The sequence below is a fragment of the Citrus sinensis genome, chromosome 4, assembly GCF_022201045.2.
Source record: "Citrus sinensis cultivar Valencia sweet orange chromosome 4, DVS_A1.0, whole genome shotgun sequence".
NCBI classification, from domain to species: domain Eukaryota; kingdom Viridiplantae; phylum Streptophyta; class Magnoliopsida; order Sapindales; family Rutaceae; genus Citrus; species Citrus sinensis.
In genome coordinates this window covers 9,805,489-9,827,514 of record NC_068559.1, presented here as the reverse complement: position 1 = coordinate 9,827,514, position 22,026 = coordinate 9,805,489, and the positions used below count along the sequence as shown (strand labels likewise).

At 32.0% G+C, this 22,026-nt stretch overlaps 3 protein-coding genes across 5 annotated transcripts; 1 reads left to right on the top strand and 2 right to left on the bottom strand.

Annotated features, from left to right (window-relative positions):
* The first annotated feature begins 1,099 nt into the window (after positions 1-1,099).
* Positions 1,100-5,151, top strand: LOC102627772 (probable LRR receptor-like serine/threonine-protein kinase At3g47570). 2 transcript variants are annotated; one of them, XM_006485402.4, is made up of 3 exons: positions 1,100-3,917; positions 4,091-4,531; positions 4,604-5,151. In XM_006485402.4, the coding sequence occupies exons 1-2, from the start codon at positions 1,226-1,228 to the stop codon at positions 4,498-4,500; spliced, it is 3,102 nt and encodes a 1,033-aa protein (XP_006485465.1). In that variant the 5' UTR covers positions 1,100-1,225; the 3' UTR covers positions 4,501-4,531; positions 4,604-5,151. The 2 variants fall into 2 exon arrangements, with proteins under 2 accessions (XP_006485465.1, XP_006485464.1); XM_006485401.4 differs by having other exon boundaries at positions 4,091-5,151.
* A 9,796-nt stretch (positions 5,152-14,947) lies between these two features.
* LOC102627092 (40S ribosomal protein S17-3) lies at positions 14,948-16,246 on the bottom strand. Of its 2 annotated transcripts, none has more exons than XM_006485398.4 (2): positions 16,094-16,246; positions 14,948-15,580 (listed from the first exon to the last, which is right to left on the bottom strand). In XM_006485398.4, exon 2 carries the CDS (start codon positions 15,552-15,554, stop codon positions 15,135-15,137), a length of 420 nt encoding a protein of 139 aa, XP_006485461.1. In that variant the 5' UTR covers positions 15,555-15,580; positions 16,094-16,246; the 3' UTR covers positions 14,948-15,134. The 2 variants fall into 2 exon arrangements, with proteins under 2 accessions (XP_006485461.1, XP_006485463.1); XM_006485400.4 differs by having other exon boundaries at positions 14,948-15,577; positions 16,094-16,233.
* A 1,308-nt stretch (positions 16,247-17,554) lies between these two features.
* On the bottom strand, positions 17,555-20,324 carry LOC102626818 (pentatricopeptide repeat-containing protein At5g04780, mitochondrial). The gene has a single exon (XM_025100371.2). The coding sequence runs from the start codon at positions 19,932-19,934 to the stop codon at positions 18,108-18,110; it is 1,827 nt and encodes a 608-aa protein (XP_024956139.1). The 5' UTR covers positions 19,935-20,324; the 3' UTR covers positions 17,555-18,107.
* Positions 20,325-22,026: the final 1,702 nt, after the last annotated feature.

Here is a 22,026-nt window from a genome sequence, read left to right as displayed (position 1 = left end):
CACGAATTTAGTGGATGAGTTTTTTATTCACATCCAAATAATCTTTAGGAAAAAATTAAAAAAAAAATGGATTGGGTCCTCTAGTTAGAGCAAATTAAGAATTGGAAATTTTGGAGCGAAATGCCATAGGATTTAATTTTTTGACGGGTTAATGCTTAATAAAAAGTATGTTAATTTTGAGGTAAGATATTAAACTTTTAAAATGATAGGGACCAAATAATATTTAGTTGAATAAACCTTTTTTTGAGTCTTTTCACACGGAAAAAAATATTTATTTTAAATTTTTTTTAAAACTCAGACTATTACATTAACACGATAATTAAATTAGTTTTTATTATTTCAAATTTTACTCTCACAACCATCAAACAATTCAAAATCTTTAAAGAAAACACCACATAATGCTAAGTAAGTGAATTAACATTCTCAAATGAGAGATCAACTAGAGTCTTAAATCTAAGTCACTTATTGGTTAACTAAAACTTTAATTAAGTAAATACTTAAATATAATTTCTTAAATGACATAATTTTGTAGTTTGATTAATATTTTAATCTTAAATCACATAAAACTCAACTTGTTGATGAGATAAAGCAAAAGCTCAATTTTATAAGCTCAAGGTTAATTACATGGTCTTTTACGCTCCAGGGGTAAAATTAACCTTTTATGAATTTTCCGTTACATATTAACTGAGTTTTAACGAAATTGTGAAAAAATATTAATAGTTTAAATGTTTGGTGGTAAATTGATGGTTTTACCAAACCGTGGTACTAACATAATGTGTCAAAATACCTTTGGTGGGAAAATGATAATATCCCTTATAAGAATTATATTAAACTTATAGCAAGTGGCATTATCGTGAACATTTTATCATAAAAGTCAATTTTTGAGTATAAAGTTTCATTGTTTGCGCTTTTAGATTGTAAAAAGAAAAAATATAATCAGATATTTAATGTTAAATAGTTTTTTAGGTTAAATATGCTGAATCATTCTTCAAGTTGTAGGCATCAAATTCGTAGAAATTTCATACGATCCAAGTTTGAATAAAATCCCTCCCGTCATTATCCAATTTCCACCAAGAATTAATGAAAAAATTGAAGTTGAAGCCTACGAGAACGAACGGTATGTGATAATATTAAAATATCTATTCTTGAACCTCCAACATCAAGAAACCCATACTTCACCAAAAACTAGCTATACTGAAAGAGAGAAATTTGCCGTTAATTCAACATGGGCATAAAAGTGTCCTGCTCTTTTTTTGCTCTGTATGCTGTCCTAGTATTCTACTTTAGTCTGCACCTCGTTCCTGAATTCCTTGGGGTGACGGCTTCTACAGTTGCCGGGAATGAGACAGACCGGCTAGCCTTGCTTGAGTTCAAGTCCAAGATCACTCATGACCCTCTTGGTGTCTTCGGCTCATGGAATGAATCCATTCACTTCTGCCAATGGCATGGTGTTACATGTAGTCGTAGGCAGCACCAGAGAGTCACAATCTTGGACTTGAAGTCCCTTAAACTTGCAGGATATATATCAGCTCACGTTGGAAATTTGAGCTTTCTTAAAGTTCTAGATCTCCACAATAATAGCTTCCACCATGAAATCCCTTCAGAATTTGATCGTTTGCGAAGATTGCAAGTACTGGCTCTTCACAACAACTCAATTGGTGGAGAAATTCCTGCCAATATATCCAGCTGCTCAAACCTTATCCGGGTCAGACTATCCTCTAATGAGTTGGTGGGAAAAATTCCTTCAGAACTTGGCTCCTTGTCAAAGATTGAATATTTCTCCGTAAGTTATAACAATCTGACAGGAAGTATACCTCCTTCGTTCGGAAACTTATCATCCATTAGTTTTCTGTTTTTGTCGCGCAATAATTTGGATGGGAGTATCCCTGATACTTTTGGCTGGTTGAAGAATCTTGTAAACCTGACAATGGCTCAAAACAGGTTGTCCGGTACTATTCCTTCCTCAATCTTCAATATCTCTTCCATCACAGTTTTTGACGCAGGAATAAACCAAATTCAAGGGGTTATTCCCCTGGACATTGGTTTTACTCTCCAAAATCTCCAATTTTTTAGCGTTGGTAGAAACCAACTTACTGGAGCTATTCCACCTGCTATATCCAATGCCTCAAACTTGGAAGTATTTCAAGTCAATAGTAATAAACTAACGGGAGAAGTGCCTTATTTGGAAAAGCTACAAAGGCTTTCTCATTTCGTAATTACAAGAAACAGTCTTGGGAGTGGAGAACACCGCGATTTAAACTTCCTCTGCTCTTTGACTAATGCAACAAGGTTAAAATGGTTTCATATAAATATCAACAATTTTGGAGGGTTACTACCAGCATGCATTAGCAACTTCTCAACAACTCTTGAAGTGTTGCTCCTTGATAGCAATAAAATATTTGGAAACATCCCAGCAGCTTTTGGAAAGTTTGTCAAATTGCTGAGGCTAGAGATGTGGAACAACCGATTATCAGGTACCATCCCCCCTGCCATCGGAGAGCTCCAAAATTTAAGGGAGTTGCGCCTACAGGAAAATAGATTCCTAGGAAATATTCCACCTTCTATTGGAAATTTGAAGCTATTCAATCTACAGCTAAGTTACAATTTTCTTCAGGGCAGCATACCTTCAAGCCTAGGCCAGAGCGAAACCTTGACAATAATTGATCTTTCTAATAACAATCTTACTGGTACCATACCACCTCAACTCCTTGGTCTCTCATCGTTGTTGATTGTTCTAGAGTTGTCTAGAAACCAACTAACTGGACCCATTCCCAATGAAGTTGGAAATCTAAAAAATCTAGAAATGTTAAATGTTTTTGAAAACAAGTTAAGAGGTGAGATTCCAAGAACCCTCGGTAGTTGCATAAAATTGGAACTATTACAGATGCAAGGGAACTTTTTGCAGGGTCCTATTCCGTCGTCTTTGAGTTCTTTAAGAGGTCTTAGTGTCTTGGATTTGTCTCAAAACAACCTTTCGGGTAAAATTCCGGAATTTTTGGTGGGATTTCAATTGTTGGAATATTTAAATCTATCTAACAATGACTTTGAGGGTATGGTGCCAACAGAAGGAGTCTTTAGGAATGCAAGTATTACTTCGGTTTTAGGAAACCTCAAGCTATGTGGTGGTACACATGAATTTCGGCTTCCAACATGCAGTCCAAAGAAATCTAAACATAAGAGATTGACCCTTGCATTGAAATTAGCACTGGCTATTATTTCTGGGCTTATAGGACTTTCTTTAGCTCTATCTTTTCTGATTATTTGTTTGGTAAGGAAAAGAAAAGAGAATCAAAATCCAAGTAGTCCAATAAATTCATTCCCAAACATATCATACCAAAATCTGTACAATGCTACGGATGGGTTTACCTCAGCAAATCTGATTGGTGCGGGTAGCTTTGGGTCTGTTTATAAAGGAATTCTTGATGAGGGTAAAACAATTGTTGCAGTGAAGGTTTTTAATCTTCTTCATCATGGAGCTTTCAAGAGTTTCATAGCTGAGTGCAATACGCTGAAGAACATCAGGCATCGAAATCTTGTAAAGATTCTCACTGCATGTTCAGGAGTGGATTATCAAGGTAATGATTTCAAGGCCCTTGTCTTTGAGTTCATGCATAATAGAAGCCTAGAGGAGTGGTTGCATCCTATCACTAGAGAAGATGAAACAGAAGAGGCACCAAGGAGTTTAAATTTGCTTCAGAGACTAGACATCGGCATCGATGTAGCATGTGCACTGAGTTATTTGCACCATGATTGTCAACCTCCAATAGTACATTGTGACCTAAAACCCAGCAATGTTCTTCTTGATGAGGAAATGATTGCACATGTAGGTGATTTCGGCTTGGCAACATTCCTTCCACTCTCTCATGCGCAAACAAGCTCCATCTTTGCCAAAGGATCTATTGGCTATATTGCCCCAGGTATTATCTCTTATTTTTATTACAGCATGATCTCCAAAAAGATACAAAAAATGCTCTCTTTATGAAGATTTCACTGTAACGTTTCAAACAAACTTTGCAACATTTTTTCATTTGCAAATACTCTTCAATTTCTTTTGAAAAATTATGTACTAACTTTTTAATTTGAATGGCAGAGTATGGCCTAGGAAGTGAGGTGTCAATAAATGGAGATGTTTACAGTTATGGAATATTACTGTTAGAATTGGTAACAAGAAAAAAACCAACAGATATCATGTTTGAGGGTGATATGAATCTACATAACTTTGCAAAGACGGCCTTGCCTGATCATGTAGTGGACATCGTAGATTCAACTCTGCTAAGTGATGATGAAGATTTGGCTGTTCATGGTAACCAGAGGCAAAGGCAAGCAAGAATCAACAGCAAAATAGAATGCCTCGTTGCTATGGCAAGAATCGGAGTTGCTTGTTCAATGGAGTCACCAGAAGATCGAATGGACATGACAAATGTTGTCCACCAATTACAATCAATCAAGAACATTCTTCTCGGACAAAGAATTGTATCCAACATGCAAAGAGATAATTGAGTGATGCAAATTAACCTTTAGCTTTTGCCAGGTGATGTAAATTTATGTTGTGTCTTAATTATTACTCTGTATTTTTATGTTTTCACACTTTTACTAATCACAGGGCAGGACGGTTAAAAAGGTGATCGGAAGTGTTTCCTGGGAGCTTTCTAAGGCAATATATTTTGTGTATTCCAGTAGTATGTATTCAGTTCGTTTCAAATAATAAGGTTTTGGATATTTGTATTGAAGTTTGTAGGATTTGATTTGTTTAAGAATGACTATGAATACGGACAATTATTTCGAAATATTCAGTCATTTGTGCCAAGGATTAATGTTGATCTCATATGACTGAACTTCCTACACTTCTTTCCTAGCAGTGTCCATATTGCCTGATGTTCGATCTCTGCCAGAATGTAACATGATCTCATAGCTCTTCATCAATCTGGCAAGGTCAACAAAATCAACATTCGCTGATCAGCAATGCACAGTGATTACAAATCGAGATATAAAAACTCAAGAAGTCTCCAGTTTCAATTAAATTTAAAATCCTCCAGTCTAGTCCTATGCAAATATACAAGACACTTTTATATATAATCCTGCCTAGTTGATCAATGTAATTTAATCTTATTATATAGTTAGTCCAATTCAATCTTATCAACTTAATGTAGCCTGAAGCTTATCTACTAAATTGAATATTTTAAATAATTATTTGAAATTGATTCACGTTATTGTCTTTAGTGAAAGAAGCATTAAGATTCTCTCTGTAATTCGAAGCAGTATAAATAATAAACGTACACATAGTAAGAATCTTGATTATGTACATATAAATATGAAAAATAATATCAAATTATAATAGTTGATATTTTCCTATAATTAATTATTTGTTCTCTTAGCATTATTATAGCTATTTTGAAAGGTACAAAAGTTTTCACTATAATTGTTATTTATCTTCCACAAAACGTAACCCGTCGGTTAAGCTAGTTGGACGCACAAGAAGCTAATAAAATTAAAAATTAAAAATTAAAAATTAAAAAACTGTTCTCCTATACAAAAGAATCTGACAAGATTAATTTTTCGTCTTTTTTATGGTAAATTGGGGGAGTTTGATACTTTCAATAGCTTAGAGGATAAAAACAGTCAAAACTATTTTAGTATATCCCCTTCATAAATTGACATATTTCATATTGCTTAGGCTGATTCAAGAGAGTTTTGTGTAAGATTTGTATGTTGCTACATGTAGAAGAAGGAGAAACAACATGGAAAGTTTATAAATACAAAAACTTTGAATGAAGTCACTCCTCTCTAGGGCTAGTAAGGGGATCAATTTTCTCGTACCCATCTCTAATATTTTGTTTATGTTCTCATATCCTCTCTGTCTCCATTAGAATTGATTAAGGGGAGAAGATGAGCTTAAGGGGAAAAGATGAGGATCTATGAATAATAATAGGGGATTCCTGAGAGCATCCAATTCCCGAATAACTGCTATATTTTTATTTTCTGACATTTATTTAATCATATTAAAGTAAAAAAAATTTGAATGTAAAACTATATTACCGTCAAATTAAGTCAATGCCATCTGCATTACAAGACAATCTATGAACTTATTCAAAAATAAAACTTGATAATATCTCTTGCATTAATGTAATCCATTACAAAAGTCACACGGAAAAAAATTATCAACAAAATGATATTCATTAAACTTCACTAAATAATGGTGGCAATTACATCAAATTATTGATATTAAATAATATTTATATTATTTATCAATATTATGATATTTGTTATTCACACTCATACTTTACAATTTAAATTTTACATGTATTCACTAATAATTTTTTTTTTTTAAAAATAGAAATAGAAAAGTGAAAGGTGGAGAGCATGAGGATTCCACCTAATTCCCATCAATCATCATTGTCGCTTCTCTAAACAAGACATTGGATATAAAATTGTCCCTCGTATCTTCCCTACATGAAAAAAAATCCCTCAGTGCCTACCCTCATTGGGATTTCTGCGATCACTACTCCTGTTAATATAAAAATTGGATCAAGAGAAAATTAATTACCAAGATTATAAGATATGTTAACATATTTCTTTAGTCATGGCATGAAACATTATATGTGGTAATGATTTAATTGTCTTACTCCAATACATTTTCTTTATGCCCATTTTGTTAGGTCATTAATTTTCAACAGGTTAATTTGAATCATCATCACATTGCCAATACACGCGGAATTTGGTGATGATTGAAAGAGGATGCCCTTCTATATTATATTTTTTAAGGAAAATGATCAAATGTTATTGTTACTTTAGTAAATTATTTGAAAAATTACTTTCGTAAATTATTCGAAAAATGCATATTTCATCCTTGATAAATGTTATATGGTCATGACTACCTTGGAACTACTCTAAGGTAGAGTACAAATCATAACCACACACGCAAAGTGATAAATAGTAAAAAATATGTTATAACTTTGATCGTATAGTTATGAAAGAGTGCTCAACCTTAGAGCGGTTCCAATATAATCGGACCAATGTTATGTTTATCTCTCACATCCCTAGATTTTTAAATACATGTTTCTTCCCTTTCGTTAAGAGATGACATAAAAAGTTAATAATTTTTTGTTCATTTACTATTCTACCCCTCCATAGAGAATTTTATGATATTTCTAAATAGTATGATACAAAAATTAAAGAGAAGATGAAAATGATTATCTCAATGAAATTACCAAACAAGCGCTTGCATTTTTCTTTTTCATCTAATCCCAATGACTTGTGTTAGATTTTAATTTTAATTTTGAAATATTACATTTTAAATACCAGTTTTGCTCTTATTTTCACAATTAGTTCCATTATCCCTTAATGAAATGCATGAAACATGTAATTAAAAATTTAGTAGGGTTGTAAGTAGTAAATATGACGCCTATCAGGGATGAAAAATGCATTCTTCCATTTTCCAGGTATGTTTCAAAATTCATTACTGTTACAATGAATGTTAACTTGGCTTTTTTTTTTTTAAAGTGTTTTTAACTATTTTTCCCTATAATGTAATAAAATTTATCACTGATAAATAATAAAATATAAGAGTAAAATAAGAAAAGATATAAAAAGTTATAGATTAACAAAGTTTCTTCAATCACATGGGATTTGAACTTTGATATCGATGTTGAAAATTTTATTATAAATTTTAGACTACACAACAATTGTTTAACCATATTGATATTTTATTAATGTGATTGGTCATGTAATGATGTTACAAAAGAATGAAATAATTATGGTATCCATTTTTAACATTTTATGGATTTCATTATTAATTTAATGACATCTTTTTGTGTAATTTAAAGATGTTTATTACTATTGAGTGAAATTCGGGTCCGCCTATGTTGCAACAGTTGCAACATACAACAACTTTTGTCATTTTGTGTTTGATTACACCACACTACCTTATATTTTCTGCAAAATTCAATAGCCACTAAACGTAACAAACTTTTACATATAAGTCCATTTTTGGAATAAAATGACATTTGAAAAGAATTTTAATTTATTATTATTATTATTATTATTATTAATATCATTATTATTATATAAGATTATTTCTATTAAATTTTATTATTTTTATTTATTTTAATTATTATTATTTATGATTATTACTGTCATTATTATTATTAAAATTTATTTCTTTTATTATTTTAATTGTTATTATACTGTAATTAATTCATTAATATTAATATTTATCTTGTTATTATTAAAATTATTTTTATTAAAATATATTAACTTTATTATTTTTATTATTATTAATTATTGTTGTTATTACTATTATTATTAAAACTTATTAATAATTTTTATTATTATCATTATTAATATTATTATTTCAGTTAATTTTGTTGTTATTATTGTTATTGTTAAATTTTTAATTTTTTGTTTTAATTAACATTATTGTCATAATTATTATTTTTAGTTTTATTATTATTATTGTTTAATTATAATATATACAAATAATATTAGGGACACAATTAACAAATGGCATTTTAATAACTTATAATAGTCTATTCCAATTATAAAATAAAGTAAACACATAAATGAGAATGTTGTTCATTCCGATTCCTATTCCTATAGCTCAAGTAAATAACTTATTTTAATTCAAATTCCTTATTACAATTCTAGCTCATTTCAATTCTTATTTAATAAACGCACCATTAGAATGTATTTAGAACATAATATTGTATATTGTTATAATATTATTCACATTAATTTATTACTTACCTATGTTTGGAAGTTTTAAAAGTTAGATTGTAGCCAATTATATAATTCACTACAGTGTGCTAACTTTTGTCTTAATTGAAACATTAAATATATTTAAATTATATTTTTTATTTTTACTATGATAATTATAATATTAAAAATATATTATATTATATTTATATATTAATAATTAATATAAAAATAATAATTAATATATAATTATTAATAAATTTAAATAATGAGAGTAGATCTAGAAATGATAGTAATAATTAATAAATTACAAAATATTTATGAATTTGTGGAATAAATAAACGAGTATTAAACCATGCATTGTAATTACCTAATATTAATAATAAAAGTCTTCTTAAATTTCATACTTATTCTTTATTCATATCATTTAACAACTAATCTAATAAATAAAATAATAATAATAATATTTTTTCCTGGCATTTCACAACATAAGAGGGATTGCAATGAAAAAAACCAAAATAAATATACCCTGCCGTTGGATTTGCTTTTACCATTCTTGCCCTTGGATCCAATGGTTAAATTACAAAATGACAAAAGTAGTGGTATGTTGCAACTGTTGCAACATAGGCGGCTCCGTGAAATTCATATAATATAAATAAAACTCATTAAATGCATGGTTATTTTTTTACTTCAAGCCCCTCCTCAGCAGCAAGCAACCCCCTTTACAGAGAAGAAGATCAAGAGCAAGACCCTTGAGAGTTTTTTTTACAGGCTATCCGTAATGAGTTTACTGTGGAGATTGTCCGATCAGAGAGAGTGGTAAATGGAGCCAATGTTTGGTTTCATCACCTAAGAGCTTGTATAGTTTGCAATGGTCTCGATATCTTGCTGCTCACAATGGGATCCTCCACTGGGTAAATGCAGATAATACAATTGCTGCAAACGATCCTTCGAGGAGTGCAGGGCAATGTTGAGTGATTATTAATCTACCTATTGACGCAATACCAGATATGCCAAATCAATTTCACTGGCGTCTGCAGAGGCATGCGACAATTACCTATAATCCTCCATTATTTTTTAACAGATGGTGTCAGTTTGAAGAGTGTGGTAACTTACGTAGGCCAATGGAGGTTGGTGCATAAGGTTTATTTGAAGGATATGGTGTCAAGGAAACGATAAAGCCCTCAATTCGGATGAAATCATAATCATAGCTTCCCATCCATATGATCTGGATACTGTCTACTTGACCTTCCCTAGCTATGCAATGTGGTGTCGAGCTAGAGCACTTCTACAGACCTTGTGGCCAGCGCCAATTACTCCTACTAACGATCAGTGACTCTTTGTTGAACTGTTTATGTAGTTTTTAGTTGCTCTGAGAGTTAATAATTTAAAACTACTATGCCCTCGTTTCAACAATTTTCCTATATCCAACACTATGGGCAGATTTCATAATTTTTTTTTTTTTGGGACATTTTTTAACATGTCTTGTTTTCCATTAAATTTCTCATTTGAAATCATCATTTTGTTGCGTATACAGAGAATCTGGTTCTGGCTAGGTACACAATCCATGAATTAAACAACATAAACTTTATCATGTAAATGTATTTGACTTTTACTAGAAAAACTACCGAAAAAGGAAAGAAACGAATAGATTTGTTTCTCAATTCATTTATTTTTGTGTTATGACTTAATGAAAGAATTGTTTGGGAAGTGAGAAAGTGAAGAGGAAAATGAAAGAAAACAGAGAGAATTTGAGCCGTAGCAGTTCAGAGTATTGGATACAGAGGAGATGTGGCTTGCATGGAGGCTGGCTGAAGCAGTGATGTTTGGTATTCAAGTCGCTTTCCAAGCAAAATGTGTTCCAATCATCATTGAGTCAGATTCTTCAGAAGTGGTGGAGCTATCTCTGAAAAGAAAGAGCAGCATGGCAGAAATTTGCTGGACGGTGGAAGAGATTCAAGCAAATCTAAAGAACCAGAGTAGGGCATCAATTCAATTCGTTCCAAGAAAGCGTAATGTTGTTGCTCACTCTCTAGCCAAAGTAGTTTTAGATTATGAGAACCCTGTTGTATGGCTAGAAGACTTTCCAGTTCAAATCATGTTTGTTACTGTCAAAGTTTGTTTAATAGGAAGCTTTACTTTCTCATCAAAAAAAAAAAAAAAACTTCAAGCTCAATTATGACATTCACTAACACTTAAGTTATTTTGTCAGAAGTGCAAGTACAATTCAAATAGGAAGAGTTATTTCTTTAAATAGGAAGAGTTATTTCGTTTAAATAACAAAATTTAATAATTCAAAATAATTTCTTTTGTGGGATGAATTTTGACATATTGTTTGACAAACAATTTTGAATTATTTGATTTTTACTGTTAATGAACTTCTAGTTGTTAAGAATGAATCAAGAAGAAATTATGAGTATACTAACTGTATTTTAAAAAAAAAAAAAATTAAGATAGCCAGTATGGGAGCTCATCACCCATCAATGGATGGTATTGTTTGTACTCTTCCAGTTTGAATAGATTTTGAATTTTCTTTTCATGGTAATTTTAAATTTTTGTCATATCTTGATTATATCTGATCTCTTGTTCGATAAAAGACCCTAGCTTCTTATATCACCTATGAATACCAACGTGAACTTTATGATATAGCAAGATATAAACTGGTGATTATTGATTTGAAGAATGCATTTGCATAGATATATATAAACTATTTATATATTTAATTTCTTCCAATATCTAAAATAAAATTATTCGTTAAGAGAGAGAAAGATATTTTTTTTTAAGGGCATATGCAGTCTAATGAGACTCATACCCAAGATTTAAATTTTAGAGAGGCCACTCTATAATACTGAAGCCTTAGCAGCAAAGAAAAAGACTTCTATACAAGTATTTAGACAAACAATTTTTTTATTTTAATTTTCTCAATTATTATTATTAAGGTTTATGTTACAAACTAATTGTTAGAAAGTGTATACCAATAGAAATAGTTCGGGAAAAAAAAAGTTTCTAGAGATATAGGAATGCGTTTTTACAACAATGCAACATTTCTAGTAATGCCACAAATTTGGTTCGATCATATCTTTTATTTTGCTAGAGTGAAACTTTAGTGGAGGTATAAATATAATGCACACCCCTTATAAACTTTTTGTGTTATTTTTTAACAGGCTAAATGGTAAAATAGACCTTTTTAACTTAGATTTTATCATATTAATTTCTTGAAACATATTTATGAGAAGATGATAAAAAATGAGGATCAATTAAAATTTTTAAGTTTTGAAGATGCTGCTTGGCAATGCCACAGTTAGCCAACGCCCCACGACGACACACCTCCTCTGCATTTAATCAGAATTTTAACAATTTGATGTCGATTGGACTTGGGGGTTAGGACCGTTGCAATTAGGGGTGGGCACGGTTCGGTTCGGTTCGAAATTAAGTAGAACCGATTTAAATCGGTTATTTTATAAAAAGAACCGAATAAGAACCAAACTCAATAAGAACCGAACTCAAACGGTTCTTTTCGGATCGGTTCGGTTCGGTTCGGTTTTTTCGGTTTTGGGCCTATTGGGCCTATTTTGAATTTTTAAATTTTTAGCCCATTGGGCCTCATAAATGTAATAATTTTTTTCAACAATTAATTTATCCTAATTTTATTACAAATATTAACAATAAATACAAAGTATTCAAAACACATTTTATCACTAATATCTTACTAATTATTAATAAGATACTCCCAAAATATGAAATATTAAAATTTCAAAATACATAACCAAACTCCAATACTCCATCTATATAAACATAATCATAATGTTATAAAGAGAAATAACACATGTTTGATTTGAATAAAATCATGTTTGATTTGAATAAAATTATTAACACATGTTTGATTTGAATAAAATAAAAAAATAATTCGGTTCTTCGGTTCGGTTTTTCGGTTCAGCTAAGTGAACCGAATACCGAACCGACATTTCGGTTTTTTTTACAAACGGTATATTCGGTTTTTTTAAAAAATAAAAACCGAACCGAATTAAAAAAAACCGTCAGTTCGGTTCGGTTTTTTTAACATTACGGTTTTTTTGCCCACCCCTAGTTGCAATTTCACAAAAATTTGACTTTTACTTTGGTGTTAGTTGACAATATTATGCGAATATTTTTAATATTCTATTCTTTGTAATTACATATTTACATTGATTCAATGGTAAACTGAATTTTCATTTATCTTTCATATAATTCCAAGGTTAGAAATGATATCTTATCAGTCAAAGTTAGTCAAATATTTACATTAACAGAGTATAAGGGTATGTTTACTTGCTGGAGTGGGAGTGAGGAGTGTAGATTCCTCCCACTCCAGTGTTTACTTCATCAATTTAGAGAAGGATTGGGAATCCCACTCCGTAAGCCCCACCCATTTTTAGAGTGAGGAATGGGAGTGGGACTCCCATGGGAAGAGGTGGGAGTGGGAATCCACTCCCATCTCTCTCATTTTTACCATTTCTCTTATTTAATTTAATATTTAATATTTTATATTTAATAAAATAAAATAAATAATATTATATTTATTTGAATAATATTATTATATTTAACTAAATAATAATTTGCATTGATTCTAAGTTAAAATTACTTAAAAATAATATTATTATATTAATAGAGAATTAATAAATATTACTATATGCTATCTTTATTTGAAAATATATTATTATTATATTTATTTATTAATATTAATAATTAATAATAATAAATAATTTATTCTAAGAAAATATTAATTTTGTACTAAATAATATTATATTATTATTTTATATAATAATATTTAAATTTAATATAATTATATTAAATAAAATAATTTTTCATTTTATATTTACCCTTCTTTTTTACTCTCCTTTTATTAAATTTACTATAATTATATTTAATAAATATTTAAATAATATTATATTTATTTAAATAATATTATTATATTTACCTAAATAATAATTTGGTTTGATTCTAAGTTTAAATTACTTAAAAATAATATTATTATATTAATAGAGAATTAATAAGATTACTATATACCATCTTTATTTGAAAATATAATATTATTATATTTATTTAAAAATAATAGTAATATATTTAGTTAATATTAATAATTAATACTAATAAATAGTTTATTCTAAGAAAATATTAATTTTGTACTATGTTAATAGTAAAATTGTTTCATATATATTGCCCTTATCAATAATTTTTAATTTATATAATTAAAATTAAAATTAATAAAAAATTGTGATGTACATAATTAAGAATATTAATAATTATTATAAATTTACAAATATAATAAAATAATTTTTTATTCATTAAATATAAATTTTTATTAACTTTGTAATTAAAAACTATAATTCTTTAAATAAGGATAAAATTGTAATTTGAAACTATTTACTCTCAATCCAAGATAAAGTAAACACATAAATTAGATTCTGATCTCCATTCCATGCTTCCATTCCAATATAAGTAAATAACCTACTCTCACTCTCACTCCACACTCCTAATCCTAAGATTCTCACTCCTCAGGATTCCTACTCCAATTCAAAAAGTAAACGCTACCTAAATTCCTGAAGTGATGCCGATGGGAGTAAAATTGAATTATGCAGAGAAAACAAAAGTGACCCATTGCTAAGTATTGACAGATAATATTAGGTAACCCCCATGAATCTGGAAATTGCAGATGTATCTTGAAATTTAAACCAAATATACTACCTGCAAATTGCAGATGTACAATCATTACCGCAATAACACAATTCTCATTGCTAAAACCAATTCCAAGGCTGAGTTGTCCGCAATCCACAACTCAACAATACTGGTTTTCACCATAAATCAAAACATAATGCTCGTAAGTACGAAGTAGAGTAGAAAAATATTTAGGACTTTCCACAATAGTCTAATTGAATAGACAACATTGGTACACCCCCACTCCGTTTCAAGAACTGGAGGCATAAACGATGTAAGCATGCTCATCGTTCAAGGCTACCAACTGCCTGATTGGTGAAGCATTCCCAACAAACAAGTACCCAAATTTCAATAGTAACGAAACCATGTTCAAGTCAGACATGAACCAATAGTTAGAATTCAACTATTATCCACGGTTGAAGTAAAACTACTACATAATTGCCTCAACACCACACCATGATAGGAGATCCAATTCAAGCCAATGCAACAAACAATCTAAAGAGCAACTGCAAAACTAATATGCATTATAACTTCAGTAAGTTGCATCCCAGTAAAACAAATAAAATGAAAAGACAAAACAAGTCCATTAAATCAACTAAAGTATGATGCCAGAGTTCAAGTTTTAACTAAACACCCTTCTTAAAATAGTAAAGAAAACTAGTCACAAAAGCATTCATAACAAACACAAGAAGTACTGATTAATAAGAACCTAAACTTCTCATTCTTGATTGAGCCACAAAGCCTCAATTAACTCAGTACCTCCTGCCACCACCCCGACCAAAAACTGGAGGAGCAATCATGCTCTGTGGCTCAACTTCAACAAGCCCAGAAATGTCAGACATGCCAAGAGCAGCAAGCATATCCAAGGTTTCCTTGTCAACCTTAATTTCATCAGTCTTAATAGCTGACTCATCAGGCACAAAGTCCATGCGGCGTTCGCGCTCCTCTTCCTGCAATTTAAGGGAGATTCCACGAACTGGACCCTTCTGAATCCTCTTCATCAAATGGGTTGAGAACCCAGCAATTTTGTTACGCAGCCTCTTCGAGGGGATGATAGCAACCTCCTCCAAAATCTTCTTGTTGGTATGGAAGTCCAGTGTCATTCTTGAGTAGTACCTCTCAATCACCTGGCGAGAGGACTTCTTCACGGTCTTGGTACGAACACGACCCATTTCAGTTTAAGAAGCTGCTGCTGCTGCTGCAAATAGGGAAGAAGTTTCTTTCAAACAGCAGACCGACAAGAAAAATAATGTTACAAAAAAAAAAAAAAAAAGCTTGATATAAGACATTCAAAAGCAGATAAAAATTAACAAGTAGAATTCGAATAATAAACCAACTAAAAAGAAACTACCAAATTAAGAGACAAGAAAATATATGAACCTGCTATTTTTTAGAGCTTAGGATTTCAGAGACATAATAAAATTAAGCTTAATAAAACGATTAACCTTCGATTAGACATTTCAATGCCTGAACCCAAAATGAAGTTTTTTTTTAATTTACAAAAGAAAAATAAAAAGTAAGAAACTCTCGAATTCCTTGCATAATAAAAGAAAACTAACAGTGCCCAGTATTTTAGGATCACATATTTTTAACTATATAATACCCAGATGACAATCTAAGAATTGCGTTTCACAAAGAGAATATAAACAAAGTATAAAAATTTTGCATGCAATCAGGCATATAAACGAAACCCTAATTTGAAAAAACATACTCTTGAAGAAGACAAAGACGGTGAAGCAGAAGAGCTTGAGATGTCAAGAGATTGCGGCAGCTAAAGCGAAGACGAGTGCTAGCGAAACTGAGATATAACGAACAAAGGGATGTGTTATTAGGGTTTCTTTTTTATCCACTGCGGAGCTGCCCAGGAGTTCTCGCTGACTATCATCCATAAATATTCAGCCACGTGGCAGGAAGTGGGACTGTCCGACTGCGGACTTATCGTAAGTTAAGAAAGGGCGGGCTGCGCTGCTACTTCAATTTTTGACCCAATTATTTTTCTGGGCCTGGGCCTAAAATTAGTATTCTTAATTTTTCAAGTATACTTTTAATTTTGACTTCTTACTATTTTTGTTTTATTTTAATTTTGACTCTTTCTATTTTTGTTTTATCTTTTATTATTAAAAAAATAAGAAAAGAAAAGAAGAGAACAAGAAGATAAAATATTTATGCTAGATGTATTGCCCTCAATCACTTTGAAGGAAAATTTTAAGCTGGAGGTACTTATGTTGAGAGTTAAGTGGTGAGGTCATATCTTATCGAGGTTTTTATTGGGCTAATTTCTCTTCTTCAGAGAGTAGAATTAGTAAATATTTTTCCAATATGTAAAAGTAGATTCGATGGATTTTTGAAATGTATTACAAAGGTATATATCTAGAGTGTCAGTAATAGAATTTAGATTGTAAAAAAAATTAAAAAAAGAAAATTCAACCTCGCCCCTTGTCCAATAAGGAACATAATTTCACCTTTAAACGACAATCATCAACTAGTAAATACAAATTAAACCTCCATCTCATTTTCTTCTATTAAACAAACTCTGACTTGAAACTTGGAGGGCTTTTAGCAGTGAAATAATTTGAGGTAGTGAAAGTTTAGCAGTAAAAGAATTCTACCGATTACATTTATGCAGTAATCTAGAATTGTGGATGTATTCACTGTTCTGAAACTTGCAAAATGCAAACAATCCCGCTGATATTTTAGCAAACGTGAATGATCCTCAGAATAGTAATGCAACTGTTCAGGGGGTAAAAAATGGATGTTAACTTTGTATCCTACTTGCTCAGATACATGACAAAATTCTGCCTATTCCTATGAATCAACTTCTAGGAAAGCATATAAAGCTTTTAAGGTTCAGTTTTGAGCTGTTCCTACAGGTTTGAAAAGAAGCATTATTAGTTGGAATCATGGCTACCAAACTCAGAAGTTAATACCATATGAACACGTGAGCAAACCATTATGAAATTTAAACTTTAATATTCCTCCTTATAAAGCCACCTAGATGTGCATACGCCGAAATGAATTATCAGCTTCGAAAGTGGAAGCCATTAGATGGCAGTAACAATGAAGATGAATTTTGAGTGTAGTTAAGGAAAAATCACGGTATCTGTATCACAAAATAGAAGACCTAACAGAGGTAGAATTGCAACGACAATAAAGGAGAAGATGCAGTGACAACTAAGGAAAATTTGCAGTTGAATTTAAGCAAACTGCAGTTATTACTGAGAAAAGAATGCAGCGACAGTAGAAGAAAATCTGCATTGATAGCATGGGAATATCAGCTCTTTAAGATGTTTTCATGTGAGAACTATTGCAAAAACACTTCTTTTGCTCATAATGTGTGGCAACCTAGTTTCACAGTTTCACCCCACTTTGGTTTTCCATTTTCCTGCATCAAGCATAAACCCCTCCACACAGCGAATTCTAAGAACATCAATGCCATAGATGGCAAGAAAAAAATTGCACAGAATGTAAGGTGAATCTAACTTAAACAAGTAATTCTAATTTACAGTGCTCTATGCATTTGCAAAGATCTCTGAAGTCAAAGGAGTTGGTTAGAGAGCACGGCCAATTCTGCTTTGCCGGATCCTTTCAGGAATTCAAAATTCCACCAACAAAACATAAATCTCAATATGTCATTACAGAAATCAACCTCAATTGAACCTCTGATCCTTTGATTGCAATCCACTTGCCAAACCCAAGTGGTTTGTTGCTGTCAGTCAGGTAGAACACTACCAAAAATCCCAACAGGAACAACTGCCATTTGTAAAATGGTGAAATCGGTTTAAATCCCTAACAATAGTTTCTCTCCCTGCAATTCTTGATGCAAACTTCATAAAACTGTGGCAATCCCCGCATATTCTGAGATTCTTCATAATCCTGATGGGGACTCCAGGACATAAGCACATTAGCCCAAAAGTAAGAGCCAGCTTCTCGCTGTGATGTATCAAAAGTTCCTGCTTTCTGCTGTCTTCCACATCATGAAGATCGTGCTCAGTCTCGGGCTTATAACCTAATTTCTTCATTTCTTCAACCAACTTCTCTAACTTTGAGTAAATCTCAGCAATTCTAGGGTGGTTTCTCTCTCCTACCGTAAATGTATGGACCTTGCCCTTAATTTCAACCCAACTCTTACTTTTTTCCTTCTTTACTTCACTGTCTCTAATAAGTTTCCTCGCTCTTGCAACTTCCTCCCACCTTCTATTTGCTGCATATATGTTTGACAGCAACAGATGGTTTCCAGCATTATCTGGTTCCATCCCAAACAACTGCTTAGCTGCTATTTCAGCCAATTCAAGATTCCTATAATTCCTACAAGATGCCAAAAGTGATCCCCACATAGAAGCAGTAGCACCAAATGGCATGTTCAAAATCAAATCATAAGCTTCATGAATCAGCCCTGCCCGTCCAAGAATATCAATCATACATGAATAGTGAAAGACATTGGGTAAAACATTGTGCTGTTTCACCATGAGATCAAAATAACTCTTCCCCTTCTCAACCATACCAATATGACTACATGCAGATAATACTGAAATATATGTTTGTTCATTAGGGTGCAAACCCGCCTGCTGCATTTTCTCAAATAAAATCATTACCTCCACAGAACGTGCATGTCTAGAGAACCCAGAAATCATTGTGTTCCAGAGAACAACATTTTTCTCTTCTATGCCCGAAAATACAAAATAAGCATCAACAACACAACCACACTTAGCATACATGTCCACAAGAGATGACGCCGCAAACATATTTGAACCAAATCCAGTTTTACACAAAACAGCATGAACTTGCTTCCCTTGAATCAAAGCCGCCAGACCAGCACAAGCACAAATAACTGAAGAAATCGTAAACTGGTTATATTCCAAGCCTAATACTTGAGCTCTACGAAACAATATTAAAGCCTCTTCATAAAGCTCATTTTGCACAAACCCAGCCACCATTGAACTCCAAGTAACTTCATTCCTCTCTGGCATGGACTCAAAAACTCGACTTGCATCACTTATCAAACCACACTTAGCATAAACATCAAGCAATGCAGTTCCCACAAACACATTCCTATCCATAGCCGCCTTGAGAGCAAAAACATGCAACTGCTTACACTCAAAAACATCACGTTTTGCAGCACATGCGCAGAGAACACTCGAAACGGTGAATTCACTATATGGGGTTTTTCCTTCTCTTAGCATGTTGATAAAAAGAGCAACAGCCTCCTGCTCACGTCCATTTGTTGTATACGATCCAATGATGGTGTTCCAAGAAACAATACATCGTTGAGGCATTTCATCGAACACCTTGCGAGCGCCACTTATGAGGCCGCATTTTGAGTAGAAATTGATTAGAATGTTGGATGTTAGAGTATCATTGTTTAGCCCCATGCCGATGATCTTTGCATGGCAAACTTTGCCTCGGACGGGTGCTCTTTCTCTTGCGCACGACTGTAAGGTAGCTTGTAAAGTTGATAATTCAGTAGCGTTTGCATTTGCACTTGCACTTGCGATGGCCGAGGACGAGAAGCTTTTGTAATAGAATTTGTGTTTGTATCTAAGTAAGGATTTCATAAAATCTGCATGGAATAGTAGTATAGGAGGATCACATCTAATCAAATATATTTATTACACAGAACTTATGTGATGATGCATGTTCACTACTGAGAACATGTCACAAATTTTGGAGTGCAGATTTGATATTTTAATATAATTAAAATAAAAAATGAACTTTGTCGGTGAAGATTTGTTTTAGGTTGTTCGCCCAACCCAAGTTAACTTTACACGATCACAAAGTGGCAAAATCTATAGCCATTCGGAAAATTATTTACCACAAAAGATATTGAATGCATATATATGGCTGATTTAGTGCGGGATTTCCCGTATGACAAGTTATGAACACTTTCGCGATCATGTAAAACATTTTACGGCGTTATAAAACGTTTTGGAAGACCGTAATAGTGGGCACCCGTACACAAAATCGTGCACATCCACGTTAGAATACATACATATAAATGTGGTATTATTAATAAATAAATAACTTAATTTAGTTGGAGGTGGACATTGACAATAATCATCCAAGCCTTCAAGTTTCAATTTTTTTATTTGATTTAATTTTAAAAATTTAATTAATTTTCATGTATTGATAAAAAAAAATCAAGATCTTTTCATTTTGATTTTAAAGTTTGAAACTTTGAATGACATTATTAGGCGAAAGAGTGGTCTTTTAGGATTGTTTATTATGTGTCACCACCCCCCACCCATCCTACTTAGGGATGGTAAAATCCAGGTTTGGGTCCGGGTTCAGACTTCCAGATCCGAGCCCGGACAAATATTTTCTATACCGGACCTGGAAATAAACCCATCTTTTTCACTCTGGATTCGGACCGGGTTCAACCCAGAAAAATTCGGGTTTCCGAAATGCGGATTCTCAACCCTGATTAATGAATCCAATTGAAAAAAAAAACCTAAATTCAACTGAAAAATCAAATAGAAATACAAATTCAGGATTTCAGCAAATCAAATACAAATCTAGGTTCTAAACAAACCAAATACAAATCAGGTCATTTGTTTCATTATTGCTGCTTCTTCGCGTTTGAATCAAAACCGACCATGTTTCGTGTTTGAATCAAACTGATCACTTTCAACGAGGGAAGCAGGAACTCACGATTCAATATTCACAAACTTGAAGGATCGCTGTCCTGTGAGGCAATGAATGGCAAAGGCAAGCTCATTACTTTTGACCGTATTGGAGCTGGTTAGTGGTCGTGACGGCGACTGATGATGATGAACACAGCCCTGATTGCAATTGGCGAAGGTGGCGTTCAACCCGTATCACAGTTGATTATTGATTGCAACAGAGAAGACAAGGAAACAACGAATGATGATGATGAACAGCCGCGACGATGGGCAAGTGATGATGACGATGATTTGATTTGATTTGATGATGACGAGTTGAAGAGGGATTGAGAGAGGAAATGTTTGTTGCGGCTCTAAAATTATAATTAGGGCACCATTGGGACTCTCTTTTCCTATTTATATTAACAATAATTTTTAAAAATTAATATATATCCAGGTTCGAGTTTCAGATATACGGGTCCACTTAAACCCGGAACCGGACCCGGATATGTGCGGGTTATTAAAATCACATTCGGATCTAGATTTTATTTAATCCGATACAGGTTGAGCCTGGACCGAAAAATCCGAATTTCGTCTGGGTCCGGGGCGGGTCCGGATTGAATTGTCATGCCTAATCCTACTACTAGGAAGCTTAAACCACATTACTCCAACTTTTTCATAGCTTTATTTCAGAGAAAATATGAAGTAAGGCTAAAATGGTTATATGGCTTCCAAATTATTTTTGTTTTCAAACATATGTTCACTGAATTAATAGATGCTAGTTGCGGGCATAGAAACCCCATTAACATAGCCTTTCTTTTTTTTTTTACAATAAAAGTTGCATTCATTACATCAAAGCATTAACATAGCGTTTTTGAACACATATTTAAACTATTATTTATTTATCTCTTATTTAATTTAGAATTTGGCCAATAGTAAATTTATTTTTATACTAAATTTTTCTTATTTAATTATTTTTTAGATTATTTTTATACTAAAATTTTTATAAAAATTTTAAATTTGCATCAAATTTACAAAATAATAAATT

Coding starts and splice junctions, on each gene's coding strand:
- LOC102627772 (XM_006485402.4), top strand. CDS start 1,226: ATGGGCATAAAAGTGTCCTGCTCTTTTTTTGCTCTGTATGCTGTCCTA. Junction 3,918..4,090: donor TATTGGCTATATTGCCCCAG/GTATTATCTCTT, acceptor TTTGAATGGCAG/AGTATGGCCTAGGAAGTGAG.
- LOC102627092 (XM_006485398.4), bottom strand. CDS start 15,554: ATGGGTCGTGTTCGTACCAAGACCGTGAAGAAGTCCTCTCGCCAGGTG.
- LOC102626818 (XM_025100371.2), bottom strand. CDS start 19,934: ATGAAATCCTTACTTAGATACAAACACAAATTCTATTACAAAAGCTTC.